This window comes from Belonocnema kinseyi, chromosome 6 (genome assembly GCF_010883055.1).
Source record: "Belonocnema kinseyi isolate 2016_QV_RU_SX_M_011 chromosome 6, B_treatae_v1, whole genome shotgun sequence".
NCBI classification, from domain to species: Eukaryota; Metazoa; Arthropoda; class Insecta; order Hymenoptera; family Cynipidae; genus Belonocnema; species Belonocnema kinseyi.
Window position 1 is genome coordinate 113,781,326 of NC_046662.1, and position 15,756 is coordinate 113,797,081.

Consider the following 15,756-nt stretch of genomic DNA (forward strand, 5'->3'; position numbering starts at 1 on the left):
TATTTCAATTCTATAACTTATTTTTCTACCTTTTGCATAATGTTCGTACATTGTTAGACTTTATGAGTATCAGTCAACCAAAACTGTGATATTCAACTCTCCAATAATGTACACAAAAAAGCACTTTGTGAACTTCTCTTTTCAGTTATAATAATTGAAAATAAATATGAAAATACTAAAATCAAAAAATTAAAATCTTAGTTATACTATTACAATTTTATATTCACAAGTTATTCGCCCCCTAGCACCTCAAAAGATATTTCCTATCTACGGTGAGCAGAGCTGCCAGATCGTGGATGAAATTTACCCCCACCATACCTACCTTACCGACAGAAAACTCTGAGTTTTCTCTAGCGAAATAACCTGGCCCATTTAAGACTATAAGCAGAGTCGATTTGAAACAATTTAGTCTGAGAGATACGTTTAAGAGATTTGAGTCCTTTTCAAGGTCTTTTTAGTGGTCCTTTTAAGAGTGGTGCGACGGTAATATAATGTTCCTTTTGTATTCGCCACGTACCGGGCGAGCAGAGTTATTTACAGTAGTTGGCCGTCGCTAATCCGACTCTCCCTTTTTAAATACCCTTTTCAAATACATGAACTTTGAACAAAAAAAAATTTATTTTCCACCAAGTCTAATTTTCTATACAAAAATTAATGTTTAATCACAGTTAAATTTTCGATAAAAAAGATTCAACTAAATTGATAAATCATCAACCAAAAGGAAACTAAATTTATAAAACAAGCCGTTCTACTTTCAACCAGAAAAATTGAAAAATAGTTAAAATTCTTTGAAATTGCTTCAAATCATTGAAACTAATTGAAAATTCCTTGAAATGTTTTAAAACAGCTCTAAAATATTTTAAATCCTTTAAAATCTCATACTAAATTATTGAAATCAATTGAAAATTCCTTGGAATCTAGTAAAATATACTAAGATGTATCAAATCCTTTAAAATTTCATATTAAATTACTGTAATCAATTGAAAATTCCTTGGAACCTTTTAAAATACTCTTAAATATTTCGAAACCTTCAAAATGTTTTGAAAAATCTTGATTTCTTTTGAAGATTTTTAACGTACTTTGGAGTTTTATTAAATAACTCTTCTATAATTGTCAAAATTCTTTGAAATTCCTTGAAATTATAAAAATAAATTGAAAGTTACTTGACATCTTTTAAAATATTCACAAATATTTAGAATCCTTAAAAATCTTTTGAAATTTCTTGATATTTTGTAAAGCTGCAGATTGAAATTTAAAAAAGAGAAAAGTTTAAAAGCGTTAAATATTGAAATGTTTGTAGATTAGAGTTTTGAAAATGAAATCAATAAAAATTCCTAACTTTCGGAATTTTATTTTCAATTATTTTCAACTACGAAATATGAATAATTTTCAACTCGATTGCATTCAAGTCTGCAAATTTAGAATTGCAAACTTGGAAGTTTATTTATAAAAAATTAATAATCATAAATAAATTGAATGCGTTCCAAATTTAAATGTATGTTTTTGAATTGGACAATCTCTAAATGAAATTATTTCAGACGGAAATTTAGAAAACAGAAAAATTTTTAAACATTAAAAATTTAACTATTTGTAGATTAATTAAACTATTAAGTTAAAGTTTTAATAAAAATTACACGAGTTAAAGTTTAACTATTTCTAAAACGATTTTTGTATACAATTATAAAATTATATGTATGTTTTTTAGGGTATTTTTAAATTTTCAAGGAATTTTCAAGAGATTTCAAAAGATTTTAAAGGAACTGATATGTTTTAGGATATTTTAATAGATTTTAATGAATTTTCAAGTGATTTTAATAATTTATCATAAGATTTTACAGGATTTGAAATATTTCATGGTATTTTAAAAATTTTAAGATATTTTCAAGAGCTTTAAAAAAGGACCCCGCACTAAGTGTATGGGAAAATGGCTTTCGGTGGATTTAGCTGAAACTTTGTAATTTTTAAGGTTATAAGTGCCGGATAAGTTCAAGATCAGTGAATAAAACGAATTACAACAGATTTTGTCACAAAAGTGATATCAACATAGAAATCACGGTTCAGATTGTGGTCTGTCATATTTTCGCCTACACCGTTGACTCATAACGCGCTTCTCAAAACGATCAAACTCAAAGTGCCCAAGATTTTAACCTGACTAACTAATTACTTCTTTAAAGGCAGAAATGGTACCCAAAGTAAAATTAGTAACTAGTGCGCACATACCGATAATAACATTCTACCCTTCGCAAGAGGGTGGAACGCTTAGCGCTCAAGATCAGCGAATAAAACCAATCCTAGTAACTTTAGCGACAAAAGCGATGTCACTATAAGAATCACGCATCAGAAAGTAGACAGTAATAAGTTTGGCCAAACCAATGAGTTATATTGTGCGCTTCTCGAAACGATCAAACGCTAAGCGCCCAAGATTTGAACTTGCCTGAGTAATTACTTTTTTAAAGACAGAAATGGTATCCAAAGTAACATTAGTAACTAGTGCGCACATCGATAATAACAGTGTACCGTTCGCCAGAGGACCGAACGTTAAGCGCCCATGATCATCGAATAGAACCAATCCTAATAGCTTTAGCGACACAAGCGATGTCTGTATACAAAACACGCATCAAGAACTGGTCAGTAACATGTTTAGCCAAACCAATGACAATATGAATCAACACCGTTGACTCATATAGCGCGCTTCTCAGAACGGGCAAACGCCAAGCGCAGAAGATTTGAACTTGACTTAAGAAATCACTTTTTCAAAGGCCTTTCACAAAAAAAATGACACATGTTATTGACCACTTCTTGATGCGTGTTTCGTATACAGACATCGCTTGTGTCGCTAAAGCTACTAGGATGGGTTCTATTCGCTGAACATGGGCGCTTAGCGTTCGGCCTTCTGGCGAAGGGTAAACTGTTATTATCGATGTGCGCACTAGTTATTAAAGTTACTTTGGATACCATTTCTGTCTTTAAAAAAGTAATTACTTAGTCAAGTTCAAATCTTGGGCGCTTAGCGTTTGATCGTTTCGAGAAGTGCGCAATATAAATCATTGGTTTGGCTAAACATATTACTGACTACTTTCTGATGCGTGATTCTTATAGTGACATCGCTTTTGTCGCTAAAGTTACTAGGATTGGTTTTATTCGCTGATCTTGAGCGCTTAGCGTTCAACCCTCTTGCGAAGGGTAGAATGTTATTATCGGTATTTGCGCACTAGTTACTAATGTTACTTTGGATACCATTTCTGCCTTTAAAGAAGTGATTAATTAGTCAAGTTAAAAACTTAGGCGCTTAGCGTTTGTTCGTTTTGAGAAGCGCGCTATATGAGCCAACGGTGTAGGTGAAAATATGACAGACCACGATCTGAACCGTGATTTCTATGTTGACATCGCTTTTGTAACAAAATCTGTTGTAATTCGTTTTATTCATTGATCTTGAGCGCTTAGCGCCGCGTAGCGCTAAAACTGTCCATTTTTTGGATTTTTTACGGATATTTCATCCGGCACTTATAACCTTAAAAATTACAAAATTTCAGCTAAATCCAGCGAAAGCCATTTTGACAAGGATTTTCCAATTGATTACAGTAATGTAATATGAGATTTTATACGATTTTATATATCTTAGGATATTTTAATAGATTTCAAGGAATTTTAAAATGATTTTAATAATTTAGTATGAGATTTTAAAGGATTTGAAATATTAAATGGTTTTTTTTTTAATTTCAAGATATTTTTAAGAGATTTAAAAAATTTCAAGAGATTTCAAAAGATTTGTAAGGATTTGAAATATTTGAGGAAGTTTTAAAAGATGCCAAGGTGTTTTTTAATTTATTAAAGTAATTTAATATGAGATTTTAAAGGATGTGATATATTTTAGGATATTTTAGGGTATTTTAATAGATTTCAAGGAATTTTTAAATGATTTTAATAGTGTAGTATGAGATTTTAACGGATTTGAAATATTTCATGGTTTTTTTTATTTCAAGAGATTTTTAAGAGATTTAAAAAATTTCAAGAGATTTCAAAAGATTTGTAAGGATTTTAAATATTTGAGGAAGTTTTAAAAGATGCCAAGGGATTTTTTAATTTATTAAAGTAATTTAATATGAGATTTTAAAGGATTTGATATGTTTTAGGATGTTTTAATAGATTTAAGGAATTTTAAAATGATTTTAATAATTTAGTATGAGATTTTCGAAGATTTGAAATATTTCATGGTTTTTGAGGAAGTTTTAAAAGATGCCAAGGAATTTTCAATTGATTACAGTATTTTAATATGAGATTTTAGAGGATTTTATATATTTTACGATATTTTAATAGATTTCAAGGAATTTTAAAATGATTTTAATAATTTAGTATGAGATTTTAAAGGATTTGAAATATTAAATGTTTTTTTTTTAATTTCAAAATATTTTTAAGAGTTTTAAAAAATTTGTAAGGATTTTAAATATTTGAGGAAGTTTTAAAAGTACGCCAAGGAATTTTCAATTGGTTACAGGAATTTAATATAAAATTTTAAAGGATTTGATATATTTTAATAGGATGAAAGGAATTTTTAAACGATTTTAATAATTTAGTATGAGATTTTACAGGATTTGAAATATTTTATGGTATTTGAGGAAGTTTTAAAAGATGTCAAGGAATTTTCCAGAGCTTTGCAAAATTTCAAGGGATTTTAAAGGATTTTAAGTATTTTAGGATGTTTTGAAACATTTCAAGGAATTTTCAATTATTTTCAATAATTTAAAGCAATTTCAAATAATTTTAACTATTTTTTTTTCAATTTTCTGGTTGAAAATGAGAAAGATAATTAATTTCTTTGTCACAAATTTAACTATGATTAAACATTAATTTTTATATAGAAATTATACTTGGTGGAAAATAAATTTCTTTTATGCAAAGTTCATGTATTTGATTAAAAATGCCTTTTTTTCTTATAACAATTCAGCCTTTTGGATAAAAATTTAACTTTTTGTTTAAAAATTTTAATATCTTGTTTAAAACAAATTTAACCAATTTTTTGCATAAAACTAATTGTTCTGGTTGAAAATTTAACTATTTCTATTAAAAGTTAGTCAACTATTAATTAAAATTAATGTTATATTTTATAATAATAATATTAGGGAGGGTTCTTACTTTGTTGAGCCGAAATCCGGCTGTTTTTTTGGGAATATTTTTTGAGTAATGTATAAAAGATAGGAGGCTGAAATTTTCCACAATTGTTTGCCCATATTTATTGTAGTACTACAAAATTTGTTGGATCGGTGGAAGATCTGTCCGCCGTAAAAAGAATCTGAAACAAAAAAAAAATTTTTTCTCAATCTATACACTATAGCACACAAAGTAGACTAGAATGAAGAAAAAAAATGAAAAATGAGGAAGTTATGAGATTTTGAAAAAAAATTGATTTTGTCACTTTTTTTTGCTGTTAATTGTTTTTTTAAACAAACAATTTTCAATATTTTTGTATGATTGTAGTCTACTTTGTGCGGACATCTTCTGAGAACATGTCAAAAAAGTTTCATAACGATTGCTCAATTTTTGCGCCTTGTGGGACTTCCACCAACACGGAAAACGTGGTTTTGAGAAAAACGCGTTCAAAGTTTTTCATGAAAAACGCAAAAAATTATGTTGAACTTTTGCGATATAATTACAATTATTCATCATTTCGTATGTTTTCGGGGTCGATGATTTCAAATCTGCCATCAAATTTGCAAAATTCGTTTGTTTAAACAATTTTTTTAAACAAATTACAATTTTTGAATGATGTATATGCTTTCCATAGCTTTCGATATCACTGATTTCAAATCTGGTACTATTTTTGCAATAAAAAATTATTTAAACAATTTATTTAATAAAAACTATTGCAAAATTACTTTTTTTCAAGATTCATATGATTTTCATAGTTCAAGCGGTCAGAAATCACGAATTTGACATCAGATTTACAACAATCATTTGTTTAAATAAAGTTCAGAAAATGAGATTGCTTACGCATAGTCAGCTATTCCAGGTCCATACAAGCCACCTTCGTCATTCACGTGAAAAACAAGCCTAAAATCGGAACCAGTTTCGCCGCCACAGAGCACCCGGCCGCTGCAGCCCAGTGCGTTTGACACCGCTCTATTCAACGGCCCATAACTTTTGAAATTTTTTATATTTTGACTTTAAATTTTCCAGGTATATTTTTGAAACATATATCTATCCGAAAATGCAAAAAGAAAAAAAAACCGATTTTTTTGACCCAACAAAGTAGGAACCCCCCTTAACATTAATAATATGTATAATAGTAATAATATTCATACTACATACACCTGAAAAATATAACGTCCAAATTGACTCATGCATGAAATGAAGAATCACGCGAAACATTAAATTCGCAAATTTCTTCCATTTGTTTCAAATGAGGATCGAGATATAAATAGAAGACTACCGAAGTCTTCCGAAGCTTTCAGATCGGCAATCATCGTACAGCAAAAAACCGAAGTCGAATAGTGCATTTTCGGCTTACACACGAACTCACAGTGGTAATCATGCACCTTCTGTTTTGCGGCTCCCAAACGGTAGGTATGGTAGAGGTAAATTTCATCCACGATCTGACAGCTCTGATGGTGAGGCCTTTAGCGGTGTGACGTCACAAAGGAGACGCCTCTTTCACCACCACTGCTCTCCAAGGGTTCGTTCAGGTTTCTCACAAAGTGCACCAGGGCATGATCTAAGAATACACGGTCTAGCCACACGCAATTGAAAAAAAGTTAATCAATAAGAAGCAACTCCACCACAACCAGCCATATTGGAAAAGTGAGCGCGCAAAATGAAGTATATTTGAAATGTAGTAAATGCCATAAGTGAAGATATCAAGTAAAAGTTGTTAAAAGATAAGAGAATTGTATAATTTCTAAATGAATGGAATCACTTTTTAAATATTGCAGTTTGTGTCATAGATTATGTGAAATATTAAAAAACATAGACGAGAGTACCCAAATATGAGATACCAACACTGTTTGGCGTGATTGTTGGAATTCTATGTACTGAATTTAAAAGTAATATAGGTCATTTTAAAGGAAATTTAGTTTGTCATAAGAAGCTCAAATAAAAAATTTTATTAAAAATTTTTTTTAAGCTGAAAATACAAAAAAATGTAAAAAAGTGCTTTTTCCAAACTCGTCAAGCTATTCTCATAATGTGAGATACCCAAGAAAATAGCTAATAAAATGGAAAATAAAGTCTTATTTTTAATGAAAAACTTTATTATATGTTTCCGAAGTATAAATTTCTTGCTATTTAGATATATTTAGTTTTTGCATTACTCGCAAACACTTTTGTAACCAATTTCCCCCGCGCAGCCATAGAGTTATAAAAAAACACAAGTATCTCATATTATGAGAACCACACCGTGCAACTAAGCACTTACTATGTCTGATCTGTACAATGAACAACTTCAAAACTATCGATATTTTCCTACTTAGTTATTCAATCCCCATCACTCCAGACAAACTTTACTACTAAATACATATTTAATGAATGATAAATAGGGTTTAAAGAATTCCCTTCCAAGAATTAATTGAATTGCATAATTTGCATAGCGCATTAATTTGCATAGCGCTTAAGAAATAGTATCGATTTTTTTAGTGTTAGATGCCCCCGGTTTTTTTCCTAGGATAAGAAATATTTTGCCTTCAAAATCTGGGAAATGATAGCGAACATGCTAACGGACGTCACTTTTTTGTGTTTTTTTATCAAATAATTTTTGATATTGCTAACAACGTATGTGTATATTTTGAGGTTATGTGTGTTACAATTCACCCGAGCGTTTCTTCCAAACTACACAATATTTTTGGCCGAAAACTTTGGACTTACAAATAAACATAGTAACTAATCTCCCGGAACTAACCTCGTTTGCAGGCATTCAAAAAAGTTTATTTCATCAATAATTTCCAGATTATCGGAAAGGCAGAGATGAAAAACGACGTAACCTCAAAATAATGCATATGCATACAATTTTTATTTAGCACAATAATTTTTTTTTGTTATTATCCATTAAAAAAAGAGTCCGGGGACGTCCGTTATGATATTTTATAGCATCGTCGAATTCAGTTTTTAAAAATTTTCATTTTTGTGGAAAAAAAGCTGGGGAAACTGTAAGTATCACATGCCCTTAAGACCAATTGAAAAAGTATCACGCCGGGAGGGGTCAGAAATTTCTGAACAATGTATCACATATTTTGTGAATGGCCCCATACCAAATATGCAATTCTAGTATTTATGGGCTAAGATGAGACTATTGAATTGTGAGATAAGAGCCTGGTTTTAACGACGTAGTATTATAAGACCAGAGATAAGACACTCCAACTTTATCCATCCGCTTCGGAAAATTCTGCCATATCAATTTAATTGGAATTTTTCTCGACTATTCTGATAACCGATACTAGCGGATATTGCTGGAAAGCGTGCAAAATTATTGGTTTGAGATTATAAAAATGGCTGCCAATGCACATGGAAATTATAGCAGACGCTGTAGGCGTCAATCGACATTTTGTTTAAAAAAATTCAAATTTCAATATTAAATTGAAAGTAGTAAGCAAAATGCAAAAAAAAAAAATCTGTTGGCTTGTATAAAATCAGAATCATGAACTATGATATTCATTTATTGGAAAAGTGATATCTGACTTTCGAAGCAACATTATTTGATTAAAAATTAAATTATTCATTTTCTTAATTATAAAAAAATAACTCAAATTTATTTTTACAGGGTGAATAGCTATAACAATTTAGCCACACAAGTGCCATTCGGCGGATACAAAATGTCAGGACAGGGTAGAGAACTTGGAGAATATGGCTTGGAAGCCTACACGGAAGTTAAAAGTGTGATTATCAAAATTAACGAGAAAAACAGTTAAATACATTATTATTAAACTGTTAGTTTCTTGTTTGTTCCGTAAAAAATGAACAAGAAATTAATGTTTCATCGTATCTCATATTGACTTAATTTCTTCATTTGAATATGCTGAAAATGTATTTGGTATTTTTCTATATTTTTTAAATACAAACATATATATATATATATTTGAAGTTTATTTACGTTGAAACTCCTAAAAATAACAAACAAAACAAAAAACCTATGATAGTAACAACAAATTTCCCCTTATAATGAATTTATATTTTTCTCCAAAACATTAGTTTAAAGGCTCTTTAAAACTTTCCGTCAATCGGTCGTCGACAGATCAAAATATCAGAATATCCATTCACACCTTCGGAAAATTCAGTTGATTTAGTTATCTCCAGAAACCCACTGAAATATTACAAAATTTCAAAGAATTGTCCGGTCATGTGAATGGATATTTCGATATGTTGGTCGCCCGCTTAAAATTCCCGATAATATCTGATAGATTCGGATAGGATACGAATTTTTAATAGTGTCTATCCGGAAACTTACACGGTATTTGTGTCCTACTTTTTATCCGGTTCTACCTGGCACTTGAACGGTGCATATAATTTTGTATCGATCTGTTTTTGTATTCGTATCAATACGGAATTTTGTCGGTCGAGTTCTAGCCGGATGCCGAATATTTCCTCTGCCCATATTACCGTATGCCGCATTTTGTCAGGTTCTATCCGGACTTTTCAACGAAAAAAAGTTTTTTCTTAACTTATTGTTATATTATCTTCATTTTGTATAGTTTTTAAGTACCCCGTTCGCCAATACGATACCTTACATATATAATCGCACGTTTGAACGCTTTGAAAAATCGCACTTGCTGAGGATTCGAACGCTACCTAAACTGCTACTCTACCGCGTGCTCTAGCTCATTTCGCTATCGATGCACATAGATCTTGGTTATAAAATTTCGGGCGTCATTATAGTGAGTAGTTCTAAGGCAAATTGAGAATTTTCGAGACTTTAATACAAAAATGTATTTAAAAAGAATTTAAAATTAAATTTTACTTATTTGAAAAACGACTTGATATCCTTTTTTTAAATATTGAAGTAGTGTATAAACTATCCAAAGGTAATAAACAATAAAGAAAAGTCAAAGTGCAAAAATGCTTTAATAAAGTTGGTGACAAAAAGCTAAATTCTGTAATAGAAAAACCTCCATAAAACGCACAGTATAAAATTCATCTAATATTTCATAATGCTTTCTTACTCAGCTTTTAATGCGAAATAACAGTTCTTAAAAAATATTATAAAATATATCAAACAAATAATCGAATTTCACATATTTCAGAAAGTGCTCAATACTGTTAGTCTTTAAATATTCAAAACTTCAAAAGACGATCCAAAAGTAATAAATAATAAAGAAATTCAAGTCGAAGAATGCGTTAACAACCTCAATGGGCATTTTTACTAGGGCAGTCTTCTAATGTAGCTCCTGACAAAGTTCCAGGTAGGGCCGCATAAGATTCCAACAGACAAATACACTGCAGTCCCACTATAGAAGCCGTTTCGAGCTTACCCTTATCTCCTTCGTACAATCTCAGCAAATCTCGGGACTCGCCAAACCATAAACAATCAGGGCCGTCTGAATTATTTCTGTTAGAGTTTCGTCTTAAAAAACATGTTTTCAGTATTTTTGCAATTTGGTTTTATAATGTCATAATAAACTTAAAAATGTTTGTGCTCGAACACAAAACTTTATAAAAGTACTGATTTTTAGGTGTGTACGTACAAATATCAGGGTGGCCATTTTAATTGAAGAAAAAAATTCCCGTCATTTCCCAGTTTTTTTCTCGGTTCGCAAACATTCTTCACGGTCAATAGAATTGAAAATTTTGAATTCTAAGGCTGAACATTTTCCCATTTGAAGTAATAAAAACAAACTACAAATCAAAGAACTAAAAGTGAAACTCTGGAATTTGAAACTTTTCAAATTGACGTTTTAAAATTTTTGTATTCAAAAACTTTGTCTTCAAATGCTCAATAATTTACAAAACTTCGAAATCTCAAAAAAAAATTTATTTTCAGTAATTTTCAACTGGAAACATTGATAATTGGAAAATTAACATATTTTCTTTAACTGAAAACTTCGTAAATCAGAAGTTAAATTATTTTTATTTTGAATAGTTAAAACATCCTTGAAAAGATTTAGAATTTTATTTCCAAATCTTTCCACTTCAAACGCTTTTAATTTTTAATTGTTCAAGTCTGCATTTTCAAATTCTTTAAGTTAAAAATGTCAGCTTAAAAATAAAAATCTAAAATGAAAAATTACGAAATTAAAATATTTTAGAATTACGCATTGTAAAGTGAATGGTATCATAATTGAAAAAGATAACAATTCAACTCATTATTTTAAAAGCCGTTAAAGTCGAAATGTTTTCAGGCATCTTATTTCACTTTGTCCAAAAGCTTATGCGTCTTCGAAAGATAAGCGCTTCCTCTTGTTTCCTTCGACATTTTCACAATGCCAGATAGGACCGCATAAGATTCCTTGGGCAAAATAAGTAAATTTTCTGTTTCCGATGTTCGCTTCAAAGCCGGATAGAACCGGATTGAATAGCATTTTAGAACTTAGGTGCAAAGCGTTTTCTAACTTCAGTTACGAGAAAGTTCCGGATAGGGCATAAGATTCCGTCGACATAATAATTCAATTTGTTTTTTCCGGTATCCAGTTGAAGGCGGATAGAGCCAAAAAAATAAACCGTTTTCGGACTTGAACAAAAACAGTCTTCTAATGTAAGTTCTGACAAAGTTTCAGACAGGGCCACATAAGATTCCCTCAGGCAAATAATTACATTTTTTATTTCCTATGTTCGCTATAAAGCCGGATAGATCTAGAAAGAAACCCGTTTTCATGTTTAGACCACAACGCAGTATTCTAACTTAAGTTCGAAAAAGTTCAGGATAGGGCCACATAAGATTCCGTGTTCCAAATAATTCAATTTTCTGTTTTCAATGTTCGCTTCAAAGCCGGACAGATCCAGAAAGAAAGCGATTCTCGGATTTAGATGAACAGTCTTCTAACTTAAATTTCGACAAAGTTCCGGATAGGGCCAGATAAAATCATATTTTCCATGTCATCCGGATTGCAATCCGAAAAGAGTCGCTAACTTTCTGCTTACAATTTTACGAACCGAAAGAGATCCAGATAGAGACGGACTATAATCGTTCGTTTTCATTCCCTAATTTCTACAAACTGAATTAAAGCTGATACAGTAGAAAATGGCTGTTTAATAATGATTTCTTGTTCATTTGCTGATTTTGCTTACTAATGACCGTGACGAAAATAAGTACATCACGGCATAGCCGTAGGAGAAATCCCCTAATAATCAATAGTAATAGTAATACTGAATAATTAATAATATCAATAATAATAGAACATTCAATCATTGAAAATACTAATGTTGTAAAATAATTCCTTTTAATTTTAATGTATACGTATAATATCGCAATAATTATTTTATATAAGTTAGTATTTTTAATTCATGATTACCTGATATAGGTTTTACAGTGGGAAAGTCACCCCTTATGCCAAAGTTCATGAATTTTTTTTCGTAAAAATGCTAGTGTTTGTTTAAATTCAATAACTTAAGGCAAACGATTTACAATGTAGCAGGTGTTACAGAGGTCCACATGATTGAAGTCTTCACTTAAGTATGCAATTGAATCCATTCAGCTCAAGATATATCTGAATTCAGGATAAATTCGAAATCATGCAAGGTGACTTTAAAAGAATTCACTAAATTCCAAACAAATCAGAAACAGGTGTACATCAGAATTCCGCAGTAGTTAATTCCTCGCTCCTGCCAAAGTGTGAGCTCCTAATATAATATAACATTTGCAACTATATTACATATTAGATAATTTGATAAGGAACTAATAACCAACGAAAAATTATTCATCAATTGGAAGCCAACAGTGGAAAATAAATTTTAATGTTTGAAAGATGCACGATATAAATTGCTTTCGATCGCAAAGCAATTAATTAGGCATAAAAGAATTAAAATTTTGTAATAAATTTATTTTCAATATTATAAATAAAAAATATTGCTTTTTAAAGAAACTAGTAATTTTAAATTTTGAATGCGAGAAATATCCTACATATAACCTTCACAATTACTGATGAAAAATCTATAAATTTCTTACGTTAAGATCTGCAAGTTCTTCCATCAAGACATAGAACTTATTGCAAATTGCGGTGATCCCATTTCGGTAAGAACCCTGTCCAACCATTGCAATGGACCTTTCAATTGAACTTCAATCCAACATGGTGTTGAGGTAACATCTTGTCGGTGGTATTCTGCTCCCCATCCTTTCACAAATGAAATTCTTGGAAAGTAAGAGACCGATTATCAATCAACAGTCCCATATAATGAGAAAGTATATAATTGCGAACTATTATATGTACGGGAAATATCATTTTCTACACTACCTCCATACAAAAAATTGGCTAAAATGCTGTTTTTAAAGCACTAGTGGCCTAGAGATTGCTCATACGCAGTCTTTCAAAACGTACACAAGTAGTCCACTTTTTCATAAGAGGCAGTACAGAAAAAAGGATGCGTGGCGCGGAGGAAAATACAGACTTGTGAAAGTTATAAAGAATTTTTGTTAATTCAGCTTGGATTGCTCGAAATCGGAATGAGAAACATTTTTTTCCCGTTTTATTTATGAAAATAAATAAAGATAAATAAAGATCTCTGTGAAGCCGAAAATAAACTACATAATTTTAATTCCCTCTCACCTGATAAGGCACATCGTTGTAAGTTCGTAGACCTTCTCATATCCACAATTTACAGTTTGCTGAAGCAGAGACCAAAATTCGTGATTGCTAAAAATCTTGAGTGAGCATTTTGGTGGAATTTTGCAGACAGTACTCAGATGAAAACCATGAGAGTTATTACAATTACTGGACTGTACGAAGACTGAATAATCTGAGAGACACTCAGCGTAAACCTCTCCATTAACATAATGAAAACTCACACCCTTTCCAATGTGTCTTCTCGTATTTTCTATAGTCGAGTTCCTGTTTACATTAGACAGCTGACCTAGACAGAATCGAGCCGAATTATTTGGATGAGTGAATCCATCCACAATTATATGCTGAGACTGGCAGTTGAAAACCTCGCCAACTCTCGAATTCAATTCATAATAAGAAATAGTGGCCCAGTACTGTGGTTCCTGATAGCAAACTTGAGTCACGTTATGTGACACAGTATTCAATGGATTAAAATCCATCGATTGATTCTGAGTGTACTGCAATTGATCGTTGGGAGCATCAAAGAGCGGTGGAGGCGTTTCAGCAAATCTAGGATAGCCAGCAGGACTCTGAGAATTGTATGGATTTCCTGGACTTGGAATCGAACCGATTGACGACATTGGTGATGTTGGATACGAGTTTCTCGTATCAAAACCGTTTGTAGAGTATGTCATGTTTTTCGGCATCCTCGTCTCAGATGCTGCATGTTGAAAGGGAAGAATACTGTGATCTGGAGGGTATTCAGATTGTATAGGAACGAGAATTGATGGCAAAATTTGGGCCTCGACTCTTTTGTAATGATAAGGATTGATGCATACTTCGCTTTTCTTGGCTGTAAATGAAAAATGGCAATTTTCTACAGGTTTTAATTCAGCGGATGAATGTAGATCAGGCCATCTCCATACTCGACAGTAGATAACATGTGGCAACCCCTTGCGATGAGAAACTTGTAGCCTTCCGTCAAGACTTCTTGGAATTGTGATACATTTGCTAGAACAACCCGGGTTACTCAAGACTCGCTCTAATTCCTCGAGTGCACCTTCCCTCTTTTGTAATTTTTTAACTAGCGAACTCACTGCTCTTTCGGCCCATTTCTCCTCCTCGTCACCTTGTTTCCATCCGAGGAGCTTTTTTACGGCTGGGTTCGTGAAAGAGAAGAATTTGATCAGAGATGATTTATGCCGCGATGATCCTTCATCTTCATCCATCATTACTCGCTTACTAGGCAGAGCGCTTAAACTGGAAAACAAAAATAATTTTGAACTATAAAAGGATTTTTTTTTAATATGTAGATTTTGTAAAATTGCATTGTAAAAATAAAAAATATATTAATTTTTCATTATTGCATGGAGCGTTCCGCGGGCACCTTTGAAACGTTCCAAGCACGTATAAAATCTTCGTCCCTTTGAAACATTCCAAAGAGGACTTACCGTTTTTGTTATAATTATCAAGAAATATCGCGTAAGTCATAGAAGATAGGTAAAAGTCGATGTCAGTTTACAATATGGATATCATATTATAGTGCAGTTTATGCGTTACTCAAAACTCAAAAATAAAATCCAATTTTATCTATCTTTTACGGTTTATGAGATACTTCGTGTTAAAAATAATAAGGGTAAGTTCCCTTTAGGTGCCATTGGAAAGTTCCCAAATGTGTAAATTTTACATGTCCCAGGAACGTTCCATGCTATTACACGGAGAAAAAGATCGTGTAAATACAACACGGGCCGTGTCGATTCAAAACGGAAATCTTTTACGACTCGCGCGAAACAAACTACGTGTTGCATCAACACGACGCTCAGAGTTGTATGGCGACCGTTTAGAATTAACACGCCATCGTTTCCCGTCACGTTCATTCAAAACACTATTTTCTTGAATTGACACGATATCATTTCTATTCAACGAAATCGCTGTGTTGTATTCACAGGATATTTTTTTCTGTGTAGGGTATGCAGGCAATGACATCTTTACTGGTTTTTTTAAATACACCAAACTCTCGCTTTCAGTCCAGTGTCAAAGGTTTCCTTCAAATAGCCTTAGAATGAATTCGGGGGGGGGGGGG

General features: G+C 31.7%; 2 protein-coding genes across 5 annotated transcripts in view; one reads left to right on the top strand and one right to left on the bottom strand.

Moving 5' to 3' along the window:
- LOC117175560 (aldehyde dehydrogenase, mitochondrial-like) overlaps window positions 1-9,057 on the top strand; it is a 17,176-nt gene extending 8,119 nt beyond the window's left edge. Inside the window, exon 5 of the mRNA XM_033365269.1 lies at window positions 8,747-9,057. Within this exon, the coding sequence (XP_033221160.1) occupies window positions 8,747-8,894 (148 nt within the window). The 3' untranslated portion in view covers window positions 8,895-9,057. The remainder of the gene's footprint in view (window positions 1-8,746) is intronic.
- A 3,284-nt stretch (window positions 9,058-12,341) lies between these two features.
- LOC117174689 (protein mothers against dpp-like) overlaps window positions 12,342-15,756 on the bottom strand; it is a 24,471-nt gene continuing 21,056 nt past the window's right edge. For 2 of the 4 annotated variants that reach the window (XM_033363990.1, XM_033363989.1), the window contains exons 2-4: window positions 13,680-14,933; window positions 13,082-13,264; window positions 12,342-12,756 (exon numbers count right to left, since the gene is read on the bottom strand). In XM_033363990.1, the coding sequence (XP_033219881.1) occupies window positions 13,105-13,264; window positions 13,680-14,905 (1,386 nt within the window). In that variant the 5' untranslated portion in view covers window positions 14,906-14,933 and the 3' untranslated portion in view covers window positions 12,342-12,756; window positions 13,082-13,104. Of the gene's footprint in view, window positions 13,265-13,679; window positions 14,934-15,756 lie in introns of all 4 variants that reach the window. The other 2 variants (XR_004467336.1, XM_033363991.1) reach the window with 2 other exon arrangements.